General features: G+C 46.2%; 1 protein-coding gene across 1 annotated transcript in view; it reads left to right on the forward strand.

Moving 5' to 3' along the window:
- LOC121002376 (fibrocystin-L-like) overlaps positions 1 to 15,930 on the forward strand; it is a 251,165-nt gene that overhangs the window by 112,210 nt on the left and 123,025 nt on the right. The window contains 3 exon segments of the mRNA XM_040433838.1: positions 10,370 to 10,524; positions 12,661 to 12,783; positions 15,552 to 15,651. Of these exon segments, the coding sequence (XP_040289772.1) occupies positions 10,370 to 10,524; positions 12,661 to 12,783; positions 15,552 to 15,651 (378 nt within the window).

Genomic DNA, 15,930 nt, shown 5'->3' on the forward strand with positions numbered 1-15,930 from the left:
CATGTAGGCGAGGTCCCTCTGAGTCATGGGATTTAGCCAGCTCATATAGAAATGACTATTTCCCAGACTCCAGAAGGACCTTTTCTATCTATTACATACTGAGAAGGTGTCATGTAGGAGAGGGCCCTCTGAGTCATTGGATTGAGCCAGCTCATATAGAAATGACTATTTCCCAGACTCCAGAAGGACCTTTTCTATCTATTATATACTGAGAAGGTGACATGTAGGAGAGGTCCCTCTGAGTGATGGGATTTAGCCAGCTGATATAGAAATGACTATTTCCTGGACTCCAGAAGGACCATCTCCATCTATTACATACTGAGAAGGTGTCATGTAGGAGAGGTCCCTCTGAGTGATGGGATACAGCCAGAGTACATAGAAATGACTATTCCCTGGACTCCAGAAGGACCATCTCCATCTATTATATACTGAGAAGGAGTCATGTAGGAGAGGTCCCTCTGAGTGATGGGATACAGTCAGATTACATAGAAGTGACTATATCCTGGACTCCAGAATAACCTTTTCCTGTTTCATTGTTTTGTGGGAGGTTAGGCCGGGATTCTTCTGACACATTAGCAGCACATATATCCATCTATGATACACTTTATGAACTCAGCGTTTGTTTCTTCTAACAAATATTTAAAAACCAACCCGAGCTTCTGCAGGACATACCGTTGAAATGTGGTCAACCTTGTAGTATTCTTAGACTAGACCCCATCTACGATGCTGTGGCGTGGCTGTGTACTGCAGCCACTCTTCAACAGACTTCTATGGGATAGATTGCTCTCCCAAAGAAGCCTATGGTAGAGTAACTCCATAGTATGCCGCACACTTGTATAAACCGGAAAACACCTTTTAAATTTACTATTTCTAGGCGTCCAATGCAAACGATTTAGGCAGAATGTGTATCCTAAACATGGATTTGTAAAATTAATTTATCTAAGACAGATATATTTATGTAATGCCAGCGTACTACTTCTCCCAGCAGACACAGTATCCCTGTTAACTTCCATACATGCTGTCTGTTCACTGCTCCTCCATGCTGGGACACACATGCACAGTGTCTTCCCGTGGGGTGGCGTGTGCTCCCTTCCTGATATTTATAAGGAAAGTGCATGTTCTAATAAGAGGGAGAAATTCTATTTATCCGTGTATCTGACCCTGGCTTGTGTTCCTGTTCTTTGACCTATAATCCCTGTTCCGATATCCCGCTCCTGACCCGACCTGCACCTATGCTACTGGCTCTGACTAGATGACTGACTACCTTGGCCTGTATTCAGACACTTCTCATGCCTGACCCTTTGAGACTTGTTTTGTAGACTCTATTCTGCCTGGTCAGCCGTCACCTACTCCAGGTTAGGTGCTACAACCCGCAGTATGTTAGTTTAGGCAGTTCATTACAATTTACCTAGTTGTCATACAAAATTTCCATTGAATACCATTTATGCCACATATGGTCATGCTCTTACCAGTCCCACGTGTAAGTGCTGCACTCATTACTCACAATTTGCACTGACACACGGGATGTGAACATGTTGCAGATTTGCTGCAGATTTTCACATGCTAACAGACTTGCTTAGGGAACAGCAATAATCTGCTGCTTTTCTGAAACGTGTGTTCGCACCCATAGACTATCCTCTTCTATAATGACACAAAGTCCTCTGCCATCATCGCTGGAACTGTAGTTCATTATGCACTGGTTAGTTTCTTTAAGCTCAACCACAATATGATGGCATGCAAAAGTGTGCCAGCATATAGTTACTGTCCGAGGTCGCAGTACATTTTTTCCAGAAGAGTAGAAATACTCCTCCGACCATTTTTGAGGAGTATTTTTACCTGAGGAGTACTAAATTTGCAGTAATTCAAATACATAATATATCGGCCTACACTTGCTCACATCTGCGTTTGGAGCCTCTGTTGCAGATTCTGTCTAAAGACTAGGGATCAACTGATATTGATTTTTTAGGGCCGATACCGATAATTTGTGAACTTTCAGGCCGATAGCCTATAATTTATACCGATATTCTGTGAATTTTCATTTTTGAAAAAAAAAAATCCTTCACAAATCTGCTGAAAATGAATATTTTTATTGTTAATGTGTAGTTAGTTTTTTTTTGTAAATCTTTCTTTTTCATTTATACTTATTTTGGTATTTTTTTTTTACTAACTTTTAGCCCCCTTAGGGACTAGAACCCTTATCCTATTCACCCTGATAGAGATCTATTCGGGTGAATAGGAGCTCACACTGTCCCTGCTGCTCTGTGCTCTGTGCACACAGCAGCATGGAGCTTACCATGGCAGCCAGGGCTTCAATAGCATCCTGGCTGCCATGGTAACCGATCGGAGCCCCAGGATTACACAGCTGGGGCTCCGATCGGAGGAGGAGGGGACCCTGTGGCCATTGCCACCAATGATTAATACTGGGGGGGCGCACTGCCACCAATGAACATAAATCTCTCATTTATTTATATACAGGAGGCGGGAGCTGGCTGCAGATTCACATAGCCGGCTCCCGACCTCTGAGCGGTAGCTGCGATCCGCGGCACCTGAGGTATTAACTACCGCAGATCGCAGCTACCGCTCATAGAGGTCGGGAGCCGGCTATGTGATTCTGCAGCCAGCTCCCGCCTCCTGTATATGAATGAATGAGAGATTTATCTTCATTGGTGGAGCGGTGGCCACAGCCCCTCCCCTTCTCTTCCCATCTGTCTCTTCATTGGCGGCGGCAGCAGCAGCAGCACAGGGGGAGGGAGACACTGCTTCCTTCTCCACTGTGCTGCTGAGGGAACACGGAGAGCAGCGCGTTCTGTGTTCCCCATACGTTATCGGAATATCGGCAAAATAGATGCCGATACCGGTCAAAATCCTGAATATCGGCCGATAATATCGGTTAAACCGATAATCGGTCGATCCCTACTAAAGACTAGACAAAAAAGCCTTGTATGCAGCACTTTTTTGGTCTGGTAAAAAGACAGGCTCGTGGAAGGAATCTGAACGGATCCATCATAGTAAGCGGAGTATGTTCAGCCTCTTCCCTGTCAGTAAGCCCTGGTTCACATAAAATTTTTGCCATATATTTAACGTACACACAAAAACTGTATATACATTAACAGACGCCTCACACAGACTCCATACTGTGGCATCTGTTACCATTTTTTTTTTGTAAAAAAATAAAATAAGTTAGCCTACATGTTTTTTGTTGGACTTTGCAGGATGGAAAAAACTATACTACACTTTCCCATCCTGCAGAGTCCTGATCATATGACAAAACCCCTTACATGCCCGATCCAGCGCTTCCGTTATTTTCGTTGTTCTGCTCCATTAGATGAGCAGAACAATAGAAATAAATAGTGGTGATGTGAACGGGGCCTAAGAGTTGGGGATTTATGCAGGGGACTAGAGCTGAGCGAATTTCATATTTTGAAATTCGTTTGGTGGTAAAAGCAGAATTGCGTTATGGATTCTGTTACCACGGACCATAACGCAATTCTATGACGAAATGTCTTTAGAGGCATTCAGTTATTCATTCTGTCATAATAGAAGTCTATGGGCTGCATAACGGATCCGTCCTGTCTGTTATGCAGGAGAGGACTCCCCTGCATAACGGAACGGATCCGTTATGCAGCCCATAGACTTCTATTATGACAGAATGAATAACTGAATGCCTCTAAAGACATTTCGTCATAGAATTGCGTTATGGTCCGTGGTAACAGAATCCATAACGCAATTCTGCTTTTACCACCAAACGAAGCGCAAGTGAATTTCATAACATGGAATTCGCTCATCCCTACAGGGGACCATTACTGGTCTAAATAACATCAAGCTATTATAGCAAAGTTATAAAGTCCAGTCCAATAAGGCGGATCTTCCCTGTACTTTACCACTCGGCTATAATAGCCTGTCTGCATTCACTACATACTGCACCACATACATGCGTGTGATGTATGTGGTGCAGCATGTGATGTATACATGTGTGTGATGTATGCAGTGCAGTGTGTGATGTATACATGCGTGTGATGTATGCAGTGCAGTGTGTGATGTATACATGCGTGTGATGTATGTGGTGCAGCATGTGATGTATGTGGTGCAGCATGTGATGTGTGTGTGGTGCAGCATGTGATGTGTGTGGTGCGGTGTATGATGTATACATGTGTGTGATGTATGTAGTACAGCATGTGATGTATACATGTGTGTGATGTATGTGGTGCAGCATGTGATGTATACATGTGTGTGATGTATGCAGTGCAGTGTGTGATGTATACATGCGTGTGATGTATGCAGTGCAGTGTGTGATGTATACATGCGTGTGATGTATGTGGTGCAGTGTGTGATGTATACATGCGTGTGATGTATGTGGTGCAGCATGTGATGTATGTGGTGCAGCATGTGATGTGTGTGTGGTGCAGCATGTGATGTGTGTGGTGCGGTGTATGATGTATACATGTGTGTGATGTATGTAGTACAGCATGTGATGTATACATGTGTGTGATGTATGTGGTGCAGCATGTGATGTATACATGTGTGTGATGTATGCAGTGCAGTGTGTGATGTATACATGCGTGTGATGTATGCAGTGCAGTGTGTGATGTATACATGCGTGTGATGTATGTGGTGCAGCATGTGATGTATGTGGTGCAGCATGTGATGTGTGTGTGGTGCAGCATGTGATGTGTGTGGTGCGGTGTATGATGTATACATGTGTGTGATGTATGTAGTACAGCATGTGATGTATACATGCGTGTGATGTATGTGGTGCAGCATGTGATGTATACATGTGTGTGATGTATGCAGTGCAGTGTGTGATGTATACATGTGTGTGATGTATGTGGTGCAGCATGTGATGTGTGTGGTGCGGTGTATGATGTATACATGTGTGTGATGTATGTAGTGCAGTGTGTGATCATCACACACTGCACTGCATACATCACACACATCGTTACGTTACACACTGCTGTCACCTTGTTCTGTGTCCGGGCCCAGTCTTTAGCTCCACAGCCGCCAGGGTCCTTGTGCAGCGCGCCCGGCACTCCATATTCAATCATGATCCGGTAGCCGGCCCCTCCTCCTTCCAGCGCCCGCCGACTTCCCCTGATGCAGGACCTGTATCGCTCCTGCGCCTGCCCATACTAACCAATAGCAAAGCTTCTTGCTGTCTTGAGCTTTGCTATTGGTTATTGCAGGCACAGGCAGCATCGCTGTGCTGCCTGTGCCGTTCATAGCGCGCCCTATGCTGATGAAAAGCAGGGAAAAGTCTAAGGCGTATTGGTACGTCTTAGACTTTTTCCATGACGCTTGTACAGGTGTTATTGCGACCTCTGGTTATTGTAAACTAAATCTAAAAGTCCCTATGTGCTATTTTTTAAAAATAAATTTACTTTTTTTATCAATAAAAATACACCATTTTTTTTTTTTTAATAAAGAATTTAATTACATAAAATATATATAACATGTAATAACATTTGGTAACCCTCTGTGCAGACAGGCTCTTCATCCGTCTCTCCCGTCACGCTGACATCTGCTTCAGAGCATGCCTGTTAAAAATAAAACAAGTGGTTTTGAGTAAAAGATCCGAGGCCATCAAGTCACTCCTCGTCACCAGAGTCTATTACCAGAAACTGCATTCTGCCCGGTCTCAGATTGAAGACCATCATTGTGGATCATGGACAAGTAGATAAGGAATGGTCTGAAAAGTGCACCAATTTCTGTCCAATTAGACCAATATTTCCTGTGTGTAACAGAAGATGTGTGATAACGGCCATTTGAACAATAATTGGTTATACAATCTGTCAGATAACCTGTTAGTGTCAATGTACCCCTAGGGCCCAATTAAAAGGAGGGATTATTCGGCAACAAGTGTTCATATGAATGCTAGTCACCGCTGATCGGGCTGTGCAAGAGGCCCTACATGTACTGTATGCACTGACCGTACGCTGTAACATCTGGACCCTGCAGACTTCTCTATAGTGTCAGCAGTGGGTTGTACCGTGTAACCAGGGCGGCACGCTACCAACAGTATAGAGAAGTCTGCAGGAGACAGGATCGCTCAGTATACAGTGATCGTTTGCATCCACCTGTGTAAAAGGCCAATGCTAATGAGCACTGATCAAAGGGCAGAATCGTTGGTCAGTATTAAAAGGGGTTCTACACTTTGTTTAAACTGATGATCTATACTCTTGAGGTCCGATATGGGATATCTGGAGGTCTGATATGGGGGGGGGGGGGGGGGTCTAGAAGTCTTACAGTGGTCTGATATGGGGCTCTTGAGGTCTGGTTTGGGGGGGGGGCTAATCGGAGTGTGGTCTGAGGTCTGGAGGTCTAGTCTGAAATCTGATTTGGGGGTCTGTAGGTCTAATGGGGGCCCAGAGGTGTAATGAGGTTTTGATATGGAGGTCTAATGGGGGTCTGATATAAGGGGGTCTTGAGGTTGGGTCTGAGAGGTCTGGTCTGAGGTCTAATACATGGAGGGTTTTCTGACATGCAGGCCTAAAGGGGGTCTCATCTGAGGTCTGATATGGGGGGTCTGATCTTAAAGTTAAGGGGGTATTTTTTGTACTTGCGCACTCTGTGTGGTACCAGCATTTTCAGGGGAACTGTTTCTGCAGTATAGTATTGGGGAGCACAGCAGAAAATATTAGAGGTGGCAGGACGGGGTGTTGAGAAGGTGGGAGGATGATGGAAAAGTAGGAAACTAAGATGTCTGTTTGTCAAACTCTGCAGAGAGAAGTCACCATGGTGGTCTAGGGTTGGGCAATATAAAAAATTCACACGATAACGACATTAAAGCGTTTTCCCATCACAGACAATGGGAGCATATCGCTAGGATATGCCCCCATTGTCTGATAGGTGCGGGTCCCACCGCTGGAGAACGAAGAGGGGAGCGCTGTGGATTTCCAGGGGTCTGTCCACCACCAAGCGCTGCTCAGCGCAGATGTGAATGGGAGCGCATGCGCGACCAATGCTCCATTTCATTTGTATGGGGCCGATGAAAATAGCCAAGCCAGCTCGCAGCTATTCTCGGTGGCCCAATAGAAATTAATGGATTTCTCGATATAGGTGCAGGTCCCAGCGGTGGGACCCGCACGGCCGCACCTATTAAATAATGTGGGCATATCCTAGCGATATGCCCCCATTATCTGAGATGGGAAAACCCCTTAAAGAAATTCATTGCAATAAATACCCATTTAGAATTAAAAAAAAAACATTTGGGGCCACAAGATGTTCCACTGTATGAGGGCGGCCACAAAGAGCCGTTATACTGCATGGGGGCGGCCACAAGGAGCCGTTATACTGTATGGGGGCGGCCACAAGGAGACGTTATACTGTATGGGGGCAGGCCACAAGGAGCCGTTATACTGTATGGGGGAGGCCACAAGGAGCCGTTATACTGTATGGGGGAGGCCACAAGGAGCCGTTATACTGTATGGGGGCGGCCACAAGGAGCCGTTATACTGTATGGGGGCAGCCACAAGGAGACGTTATACTGTATGGGGCAGGCCACAAGGAGCCGTTATACTGTATGGGGGAGGCCACAAGGAGCCGTTATACTGTATGGGGGCGGGCCACAAGGAGCCGTTATACTGTATGGGGCAGGCCACAAGGAGCCGTTATACTGCATGGGGGAAGCCACAAGGAGCCGTTATACTGTATGGAGGCGGGCCACAAGGAGCCGTTATACTGTATGGGGCAGGCCACAAGGAGCCGTTATACTGCATGGGGGAAGCCACAAGGAGACGTTATACTGTATGGGGGCGGCCACAAGGAGACGTTATACTGTATGGGGCGGGCCACAAGGAGACGTTATACTGTATGGGGGCGGGCCACAAGGAGCCGTTATACTGTATGGGGCGGGCCACAAGGAGACGTTATACTGTATGGGGCGGGCCACAAGGAGCCGTTATACTGTATGGGGCGGGCCACAAGGAGACGTTATACTGTATGGGGGCGGGCCACAAGGAGACGTTATACTGTATGGGGCGGGCCACAAGGAGCCGTTATACTGCATGGGGCGGGCCACAAGGAGACGTTATACTGTATGGGGGCAGCCACAAGGAGACGTTATACTGTATGGGGCGGGCCACAAGGAGACGTTATACTGTATGGGGGCGGGCCACAAGGAGACGTTATACTGTATGGGGGCAGCCACAAGGAGACGTTATACTGTATGGGGGCCACAAGGAGATGTTATACTGTATGGGGGGCAGCCACAAGGAGACGTTATACTGTATGGGGCAGCCACAAGGAGACGTTATACTGTATGGGGCACTGGGGCAGCCACAAGACTCCCCCCTTCCCGTCCAGCGAGTGGGAAGGGGCGGCGCCATTTCATTTTTCGCCTCAGGCAGCAGAAAAGCTAGAATCGGCCACCGCTGTGGCTTTGCCATCAGCAGCCTCTGATTAGCAGGTTCACCCCCCCACCACACAGCACAGTTCACCCCCCCCCCCCCACACACAGCACGGTTCACCACCCCCCACACACAGCACGGTTCACCACCCCCCCACACAGCACGGTTCACCACCCCCCACCACCGCCACACAGCACTGTTCACCACCCCCCACTACTGCCACACAGCACGGTTCACCCCCCCCCCCACACACAGCATGTTAACCCCCCCCACACACAGCATGTTCACCCCCCCCACACACAGCATGTTCACCCCCCCACACAGCATGTTCACCCCCCCACACAGCATGTTCACCCCCCCACACAGCATGTTCACCCCCCACACAGCATGTTCACCCCCCCACACAGCATGTTCACCCCCCCCACACAGCATGTTCACCCCCCCCACACAGCATGTTCACCCCCCCCACACAGCATGTTCACCCCCCCACACACAGCATGTTCACCCCCCCCACACACAGCATGTTCACCCCCCCCCCCACACACACACACACAGCATGTTCACCCCCCCCCACACACACAGCATGTTCCCCCCCCCCCCACACACACAGCATGTTCATCCCCCCATTTTCCCGCCATGTTCACCCTCTACCCCCCCCAGAAACACACACACACACACGCACACACACTTTCCCAGCATGTTCAGCCCCCCTCCCCTCAACACATTTTTGTACACCCACTATAACCACTGCTGTTTCCCTTAGTGTAAATACCAGTCTGTAAACATATGTGATAAGAACGGATTCCCTCCGCCACTGGCAGTCGAGAGCACCCAGTGTAAATACCTGTGGTAAAGACAGGCACTGGTGCTGCTCTCCTCTCACTTCAGACGCCATTACTCTGAATGAGGATGCGTCCACTTTGCGGTCACGTGATTTCAGTATGTCACGTGCCTCCATGACGTCACAAGGTCCCTCCGAGTCATGGGATTTAGCCTTTACCAGAAGAGATGTGCCTCCTGGGAGAAACCTGCAGTTACCCTCAAACCAAGCAGTGTCATTGCATCCAATTAAGTTAAGTAAGCTGATGGGCAGAGGAACTATAAAGTGAGAGCAAGGGTCAATACGGGAGGAAGATTAATTACCAAGGATTAAAGCCAGCATTTAGGCATCCGGGCCTTGGGATAGAAACCAGACAGGAGTTCTAAAGAACAGTGTACACTATTTCTGAGGAGAAGGTACAACCTGAGTCTGAGTGTGTTGTGGATTACCCTCCAAGTATCTTGCAAGATAATACCTGCAAATACTGAAAGTAAGCCTGCTTGTGAAGCATATGATATAAGGGACTGCATTACCATCTTGATGTACAAAGTTGGACTGTTATAAGTAAAGCAACGTTTGGTTCACTATACCACCTGTGTACCTCACTTATTGCCATTGAAAACCGGTGTGCCACCGTTACAGGCACTGGCGTCACAAATCTTAAAGGGACCTTGCACTAGGCACATAAAACACCTGCAACATCCAGGGCACCTCATCCACCATCAGGCCTGGTCCCTAAATACCGAGTGTGCCCCAGAGGACTCCTATGCCAGCCTCTCCTTCACTGTCGCATGCCTGCCCAGAGTTCTCCTATGAACAGTGAGTAACCCTCGATTGCCCATAACCGTGACCTCACAATCGCAATACGCTGCAGGTCTGGCGTGCTGCATAATTGTGTGCAGGACTATGCAATACCTAATGAAATACCACACAGTGACTAAATAACAGCGCCATACATCTAGAAATCTAGTAACAGTGCTAAACAATACTGCTATACACTTACCAATATGATTTATGTTGGTCTCAAACCTCCGGGGCCAGTTCTTCGGTGGTGCTCCTTCAGCAGGGGTGATTGATGCACCTTGGATGGTGGCACAGGTTGCACACCGCTAAGGCCGGCCCTGGTAATTGATAAAACCAACAGTTTTATGATAACATTGTCTATGATCGGTCAGTCAATAATCCCCATCCTCTGGTTGCTCTACAGATCTCAGTGTAGACATCTCCAGCATCGATCTGAAATATGCATTAGAGACCATTCCAGAACTAGGCCAGGTGTCCATATCAAGATATGGAAACTGCAGAGGATACTCATGGCAAATAAAGTTCTTAACGGCTACAGGATACCAGCCGCTATTACAGGTATACACATCATTTTTCATCTGTTCATTTCACAAGGCCTACTGCAGATTTGCTTGACTGAGTGTTCAGCTATATCTTCATTATTTTTTTGGTTTAACCGTAAGATATAGCAGAGCTGGGACTGAGATTGACAGATCTGAGGATATCATGTTGCATAGTCATATTCTGCATAGCCATTGCTTGTCTTTCCATCACCTAGGGCAAAGATTCAGTTTGTCGTCCTAGCCATGTACTGTATCTACCTTGACCAAGGCTGAGTGGCTTGTTGGTTCTTTCACTGGGACTCACCAGCTAGAGGCGGAACACCCTGCCCTGTCTGTTACATTGTCTTAAATAGGTTATCCAGTTTAGAAAAACGATTTCAACATACCGTCATAAAAGGGCATCTGTCAGCAGTTTTGTACCTATCACACTGGCTGACCTGTTACATGTGCGCTTGGCAGCTGAAGGCATCAGTGTTGGTCCCGTGTTCATATGTGTCCGCATTGCTGAGAAAAAGGATGCTTTAATATATGCAAATGCATATGGGGCGCCATTTGTTCACAGTGCATTTCGTAACACAAAATGTATGTTGTATAGACAAAATTCTTTTTGCAGAATTTTAAGTCACAAAATGACATTCTGTGTCACAAAATTAACAGAATTGTATTTTGAGGCACAGAGTTCATTTTGTGACACAGAATGTCATTGTGTGACAGAATACTACAAAATGCATTTTGTGTCACAAAAAAAAAGACTATGAACAAATGACGCCCCATAGTTTCATAGGTACAAATCTGCTGACAGATGCTCTTTAAGGATTTCTAATAGAGGAGAGGGGGGTTCTCTGCTCAGGATCCTCATCTCTTGGCTACAAAGAATGTCTCCTAGGGCCATACAGCTGTCTGAATGGGTCCACACCCATTCCACAATTTTGCGGAACGGTTGAGGAATCATTCATTTCAATAGGGCCGCAAAAAATGCTGACAGCACAGCTTCGCGGAAAGGATAGATCATGTCCTATTCTTGACCGCAATTGCCAAATTTTCGGATTTGCAAAACACTACGACTGTCTGAATGAGGCCATACTCTGGAGGACCTGTCCTGTCCTGCGTTACACAGACAGCGCATTGATTTGAATGAGTTCAGTGTTATGCATAATTACCCCTGTGGTGGCGCTGTAGGAAAATTGATCACTTACTGATGTTTCCCACAGAAAGCACATGGGTACTTTGTGATCAGTATATTGTCAAGGGACGCTTCTAAAAAGTAGAGATTGTCCAAAATGTTGAGAGTACGGCCAGTTTTATATACCTATCGGCAAATGTTACTCTTACAAATTAAATAAATGGCAAATACAGCTCTGCTAAATCTATATTGGAGATGGCCTCTTCCTTCAGTGCTGAGCATGTGCAAAAAAACTAGTCCCTAAAGCTTTGCGGCTGTTTATCATTATTTGCTATAATGTTATTACATATATCGATCGTTATTGCTCTATCGCCTTAGGCTACTTTCACACTTGTGCTTTTCTTTTCCGCATAGAGTTCCGTCCTAGGGGCTTTATAGCAGAAAAGAACTGATCAGGCATATCCCCATGCATTCTGAATGGAGAGCATTATGTTCAGGATGCATCAGGATGTCTTCAGTTCAGTCGTTTTGACTGATCAGGATGGAGATAAAACCGCAGCATGCTACGGTTTTATCTCTGGACAAAAAAACGGAAGATTTGCCTGAATGCCGGATCCGTCATTTTTTCCCCATAGGAATGTATTAGTGCTGGATCCGGCATTCAAAATACCGAAATGCCGGATCCGTCCTTCCGGTCTGCGCATGCACAGACCACAAAAAATGTGAAAAAAAATCAAAACTGATCCGTTTGGCTGTAAGACAAACGGACAGATAGATCCATTCTTGCAATGCATTTGTAAGACGGATCAGGATCCTGTTCAGTCTTAAAGTGCAATCAGTTGGCATACGTTTTGCCGGATCCGGCAGGCAGTTTCCGGCAACGGAACTGCCTGCCGAATACCTCTGCCACATGTGTGAAAGTACCCTTAGACAAACGTGAAAGCTAGAGTATGGTTTGTGAGAAGGAAGGTCTAATTATAAAAAATAAAAAAAATGAAAATCTAAGTCTTCGCCATGTGTTGTATTCAGGTCAATGATTCCAAGGTAACCGGTGTAGATGCTCAAGTATCCGCAGTAAAAGTAACTAGCGGAGGCCTGTTACGTCAACACCTGTTTGGGGATTTAGTGAGAACACCAAACACAAAGCCACAGGTATGGAAAATTTATATTATTTTATATATTACTAATGCTTGTAAAAGATGGGATTATAATAGTAGTAAATGGACAGGGTATAGGGAATTTGGATATGGAAAGCTGCATGACAGGGCGGGATTTCTGTACAGGCACAAGGGTTGTGCTCCTATACGGGGCCCTGGGGGAAGGACGCCTAGTTCAGTAGCGGTAGGCAAAATGGGATCAAATGCAGTCAGAGACAGTGACGCAGAAGTCCATTTAAGGTTTGGACTGTTCTTCATTAAAGTAAATGTATAGCCTTTACATTCGGGCCCAAAACACAAATCAACCACTGCTCTGCTGAGCACTTACTAAACATACAAGTCTCCCTGACTATACAAGTGGTTTACTACTGACCCCTCAAGCAAAATTATATTAACGTATTTTACCTCAAATGTCTACTTTGAGGCAAGCAAACAATGTAAAAGTCTCTCCAGACAGGTTCTGCCTCCTCAGATGGCTCTCTTTCTCTAGGGCACACCTTGTACGTGCAGCAAGCAGCCCACAGAGGAGAGTTGTGAGAAGGACAATAGTGGTAGTTGTGGCACAGATAGGAGTATTAGTGGTGGTTTGCGGTGGGTGTCCTCACTCTGGTGCTCCTTGGGACCATGTAGAAATATGTGGAGGTACACAACCTTTCTTCGCTTTGAGGCACATCGTGTGTTCTGGGGCTCATGTCTGATGTCAGCTCAGGAGTCCTTGATGTTGTGAAGTTTAGAGGTGCAAGGCAGGGCTCCCAAGTGATGTAGGCTGTGTGGTGGTAAGGCATTGAAGGTGATGAGTGCAAAACAGTTCCTTCACTGAGGTAGTCTAGACAGTTCATAGAAAAGGCACTGATAGCATTCAGTTCTGTCTCTCCAAGATACATTCACAATACTTCCAAGCTGAACATGGGATTACCTTACCGGCAGTGAGATGGCTGACTCTGAGTGTCTCTCTATCAGATCCAAAATACTTTCCAAATTAACCAGAGGGGGTAAGCAGCTACTCTTACAGTGGGGTGTAGATCCTCCAACAGGTAGCCAATCCATGGTAAAGGCGTGGTGGGTGGCTAAGGAGGTGTGCTCTTTCCAGTAGCAGTAAGGCCTATTGCTATAGAAGAGAGATTGCACCTATGTCTGTGCTTTGCACCAGTACTTCACTCTGGTCCCACACAGTCTTATATTCTGTACTTCTTTCCTTCCCAGAGGATGGTTTTAGTTGGTTGATATGCAAGCATGGAAGTTCCTTGTGGCAGGTCTCACTTCTGCAGATCTTTCCTCTCACGTAGCCAGTCTAGACTACACCACTTGGTTTCATAGCTCTTGGGTTGCTTAGACTATACACTGCCAAAACGCCTGACCCAGAGAAGAGCGGCTGGCCACCTCCCACAGAGCAGGGCACAATAACTAAATGGTGTTCCCATTTTAGCTCTTGGATTACAAACATCGCATAGAAAAAATGCACTAACATTAACTATGGACATTAACCCATTTAGTAGCAAATAACCTGTTTGCAATAGTGGGGTACTGCACACCGTTATAGCCCAGTTGTGAGCTGGACTGTGTTACAAAGAAAACTTGTACTGGCCAGGAAGGGAATGACATGCCTCTCTACCAGGGGCGTAGCTAAAAGCTCATGGGCTCTGGTGCAAGAGTTCAGCTTGGGCCCCCGTCCCTCAGTGCTTGTTGGAAAGGGGCAAGGAAGCACGTAGCCTTCCTGCTGCCTGAGGCAAACATTGAAAGGGCACCCCCTCATGCCAAATTCATGACCTAACCCCTTCCCTCCAGCCAGAGGTGTAAATTGACCAGCATGCACTTTCTCTAATGCCAGTGTCTTATGTGGCACAAGGGTCTTTGGGCCCCTCAGGCTCCTGGGCCCGGTAGCGACTGCTACCGCTGCACCCCCTATAGCTATGCCCCTGCTCTCTACCAACCTGCCCATCATTCCATAAAAATCCAGGCCCAAAAACAGGACTTTACAAAGCCCTGAGCAAACGACTCTTTGCTAAGGATACTCAGCTTTGCTGGATTCCTTATATCTCATCCAGCTTTCCCTGGAAGAGATATATACCTCCTGAAACCTCATACACATATGAGAGGTATCTTGGGGAAACATAACAATCCCAGGTCACTTTCCCTGTCACCGTCTCTCAGAATTTACTGAGCAATGTGAATGCATATGTAAATGAAGGATATATGTATGCTAAATGGTATTTTTGAGATTTTTATAAAAGGGGCACAAAACGGGGGCAGCATAAAATAAGCAAAAACCTCTTACACACCTTTTAGATGCTCAGCTGCTCCAGTGCTCCTATTCTGGTCCCAGTCTCTCTGGTCTCGGCTGGTAAAGCAATAATCACAGCATGTCCATAGTTCACATGACCGCTACTGCCAATCACTGCCTTCAGCAGTCACACGTAGTTCATGAGGCCAGTGTTTGGCTGCAGTGGTCACATGAACAATGTGCGGTAAGGGCTGGAGCTGCAGCACATTTAAAGGATGAGTAAGATTTTGGCCTGTACCCATTTATAAAAAAAACTTTAATGAGGTGATCACCGAGCTGTGGGAATGAGAGAAGGACACCCAGGGATGGACAGTGCCTAACTGATGGGCGGAACTAATGACAGACCTATGGTTACGTCATGTTTCCTATAAAGAGATGTGGTTAAATGGAAATAGGACAACTTACTAATGTGTACAGTAATTCATTCATTCCTTTTTGGCGGGGGATCATTTCTAACAATAAATCCATGCTATCCATCATAGGTGGAAGTCTACATAAATGGAATCCCTTCAAAGTGTTCTGGAAACTGTGACTACACCTGGGATGTAAAACAAACACCACTTATCTATTCTATTAATACAGGTAAAGATGGCGAAAATCATTGGAATATAAATTGCAGGTTGTCTATTATGCGGCTTCTATGCACATAAGGTCATTGTCTAATTCCCCCCTCCCCCACAATATAAGCATCTTTGTGCAGAATGAATCTGTGTACGGTCACCTCAATGGCCTTGCTCGTGTAACTCCCACAATGCATTGCACATGGATGATGATAAAACATCAATAACTCAAAATCACTACAAGACAAAGCAAAGTATTTGAACAGACACTTCATGTTACATGTAGAAACAGTCCACATGT

The sequence above is a fragment of the Bufo bufo genome, chromosome 5, assembly GCF_905171765.1.
Source record: "Bufo bufo chromosome 5, aBufBuf1.1, whole genome shotgun sequence".
Taxonomy (NCBI): domain Eukaryota; kingdom Metazoa; phylum Chordata; class Amphibia; order Anura; family Bufonidae; genus Bufo; species Bufo bufo.